The sequence below is a fragment of the Miscanthus floridulus genome, chromosome 2 (assembly GCF_019320115.1).
Source record: "Miscanthus floridulus cultivar M001 chromosome 2, ASM1932011v1, whole genome shotgun sequence".
In the NCBI taxonomy this organism is placed as follows: domain Eukaryota; kingdom Viridiplantae; phylum Streptophyta; class Magnoliopsida; order Poales; family Poaceae; genus Miscanthus; species Miscanthus floridulus.
In genome coordinates, this window is record NC_089581.1 from 112377904 (window position 1) to 112381329 (window position 3426).

At 50.1% G+C, this 3426-nt stretch overlaps 1 protein-coding gene across 1 annotated transcript; it reads right to left on the reverse strand.

The window, feature by feature from the left end:
• Nucleotides 1-281: 281 nt before the first annotated feature.
• On the reverse strand, nt 282-1257 carry LOC136539373 (putative glycine-rich cell wall structural protein 1). The gene has a single exon (XM_066531325.1). The coding sequence runs from the start codon at nt 1175-1177 to the stop codon at nt 518-520; it is 660 nt and encodes a 219-aa protein (XP_066387422.1). The 5' UTR covers nt 1178-1257; the 3' UTR covers nt 282-517.
• Nucleotides 1258-3426: the final 2169 nt, after the last annotated feature.

Here is a 3426-nt window from a genome sequence, read left to right on the forward strand (position 1 = left end):
ACATTAGATGCAAAATTCAAAACACATTCATTGGAGAAGATTAGAGGTGAGTAGGATGGATTAAGGTGAGGGGCATTTTATAATTCCTTTGTTCTTTTATGGTATACACTGAATATGATTTATGATACGTGCTGGTTTTTAGAGAAGTACTACCGGTACATTGCTCCTTCATGTTAACAATCAAACAATGCAAAACTTGATGTATGCACGTGTACCCGTCCACTAGATACTGTACACTAGTGAAAAAAAACATTAGGTAGAGAAGGAGATGAGCAGCCAGGTCGATCGATTACCTTTTAACTCAAATCTGAAATATGATTTCAATTATGAAATGGAAAAGTACAGGTAACCCAAAGTTGAACTTGGACTACATACTACACTGACACCTTAATGCTAGCAGAAACGAAACTAACAATGCATTGACAACCAGACAATGACAAGATTACCGCCAATCCGGCAATCCCGCATGCATGCAGGATACTACGTGCGCACGTACACATGATGCATGCGTGCGTGGTTACGCGCACTTGAAGCCCGTGGGGACGCCCTTGCCGCAGAAGTTGAGGACGAGGCTGAGGTTGATGGGGATGTTGAGGTTGAGCCCCAGCACGTTGGCCTTGATGGCCGTGCAGAGGCACACGGCAGCGTCCAGCTCCACGAGCCCGTTCAGCAGCGGGCAGCACTCCTCGTTCACCGGCACGCCGGCCTTCGCCTTGATCAGGTCCAACACGTTGGCGCACACGCCGAGCTTCAGCGCGTTCGTCGGGCAGTGGCCGTACCACCCGCTCGTGCCGTCGTTGCCACTGCCGCCGCCGCCGCCACCTCCACCGATGGGGCCGTACCCGCCACCGCTGCCGCCTCCGATGGGTCCGATCCCACCGCCACCTCCACCAATCGGGCCTATCCCACCGCCGCTGCCACCGCCAGCGATCGGGCCGTACCCTCCGCCGCCACTACCCGGCCCGCCGCCATTGCCTCCCCAGCTGCCGCCGCTACTTCCCTCACCCGGCCCGCTGCCGCCACCGTAGCCGCCGCTGCCGCCGCCGCCATGCCCGCTGCCGCCATGGTGGCCGCCGCTGCCGTGGCCATTGTTGCCCGGGCAGTAAGGGCAGGCGTTGGCCGCCGCGAAGAGCAGGAGGTTGAGGGCGAGGAACAGTGACACCTTGGTGGACGCCATTGGTCACGAGCAGCTAAGCTACGCCAAGCCAAGCACCACCCGCTGTGGCACAGCTGCAAGTGTGGATCTCCGAGTGGAAGGAAGGTCGCTTTATATACGGAGATCTCGCTGCTACTAACGTTTGGGCAAAATCAGCATTCAGCGAAGGAGAATGCAAAGCAAAACAAGGTGGAGCGGAAAGCAACAGAGCACGGTGCTGCTCTTCGGGAGACGGGCCGGGTAGGACAAGAAGCCGTGACTGGATAACACATGCATGCGCGCACGGGCAGAAATGGCCCATGGCATGGTCGGCGGCCGGTGTGTCAACCCGTGGGCTGGCATGGCGGGAGACCTTGGTGACAGACTGACAGCGGTGGCAAATTTGGATGTTTACCGAGCTGTACACGGATAATCGCTAAAACAAATCCGCATTCGGATTGAAATCTTAGGGTAATAAAGCACTAGACTGGCCCCGTGTTTAGCGGAATCCCTAGGCCCTAAATAGACGGTGTGCGGCAGTCCCAATGCTAGTCCTAATGCATAGTTTCTGTAGAACAATTTTTTATCCAATCATATATATTCTCTCTCCATTCTCTACCAATCATATCCCTTCATATCTTGATTCTCGTGTAGACATGGTTTCTAACTTAAACCTGGTTTCTATGATTTTTGCTTTCTCTATTTAATAACTATCTTATCATATTAGCAAAATATTTATGTGAAATTACAATTAATGTTCATAAAACTATGATTATTTCTGCATCGGTAGCGCCCTAATATACATGCCTCTCTCTCTCTGCATTAAGGATGGCAATGGGTAAATCCCCATCGGGTATGGCCACCCCAGACCCATCCCCGCCATAAAAATTTGGTACCGCCAGAATACCCATACCCGCCATGGGTGGGGAATTTTCCCCAGACCCATACCCGGCCGGGTAAATCATACCCGGCGGGTCACCCGTACCCGCCAATAATTTATTCACGCACATGAAAATCAACCATTCAACAGCAACCACCACTAACCAGAGCACATAAAATTAGATAAATAATATCATATAATAATATCTTTTGCAACCAGCAATCACATTACACCATCACACAAAGTCATTCTGTCATAAATCATTATATTACGACGCGCTTTACTCACACGCCTATTTTTTTTGCGGTGGGACCTTGGGAGGCCAGGCGTCAAGCCTCCCTCGAGAGGTCGAGGGCTCCAGCGGCCAAGTCGCCAGGCAGGACCGACGAGTGAACCTAGGGTTTTACATAGGCTAGTGGGCTTATTTAGTTTTGGGCCGGGTATTTTTCATCCATGGGTAAACGGGTACGGGAATTGCTGGAACATACCCATGAAGGGTTTGGTCCATTTACGTACCCGTGGGTAGTGTGTTTAGTCCATATTTAGACCCTAATGGAGTAAATACCCGTCGAGTATCGGGTCGTGGGTCCCCATTGCCATCTTTACTCTGCATGTATCCGTAGAGTACGACTCAGATCCACTGAGCAATGAGATCGGCGCCGGCTTGGCGGGTAATAAGGTCACGGGCTCGCTATAGGTTTCCGGGATGTGCTGTATGTTTGTATGTGTCCAGTGTCCACAGCGGCGGCTGGTGCTACAGTTCTCGGTAGCTCGCACGCTACATGCTGACAGAGGGTACCCAGGATATGATTCAGCTGGTTGGTCCCAGCAACCCATATCCTACCCCTACCCCGTGTCATTTTGCGTTTCAGACTTTTAGTAGCCACTTGTGTGCCGACATGGGATAGTAGTAAGTGAAAATTGATGCGAGATTATGGCTACTAGTAACCTTTGGTAACCTTTGTTTATTGGCCCGTTCGGTTTACCCAGAAATCGGCTTGCTCGGCTTGTTTTTTCAGTCGAAATAGTATTTTTCTCTCACAACAATTCAACCAGAACAGTGTTTTCAACCTGTTTCAGCCAAGTTTCAGCAAACCAAACGGGGCCAAAGGTAAAACATTACAAAACGTGTCAGTGCCCCCCATTATATACCCGTTATGCTAGTGTGTATTTCCCTTCGCTTCTTCGATCTTCTTAGCTGGATAATATGCAAATTTGGTGTTTTGCCCCTACTACAGACTTCGATGGTGATTATGCCCTCGTCATTTTGAAAAATAAAGCAACCGTTTACCCCTACTTTGTAACCCTACTTAGACTCAGTGAATTAAATGGCAAAAAAGAAAGAAAAAGGAAAAACACGCGAAAAGACAACCATACTCTTCAGATCTTTTTCTCCCAGACTCATGCCTGT

Coding starts and splice junctions, on each gene's coding strand:
- LOC136539373 (XM_066531325.1), bottom strand. CDS start 1,177: ATGGCGTCCACCAAGGTGTCACTGTTCCTCGCCCTCAACCTCCTGCTC.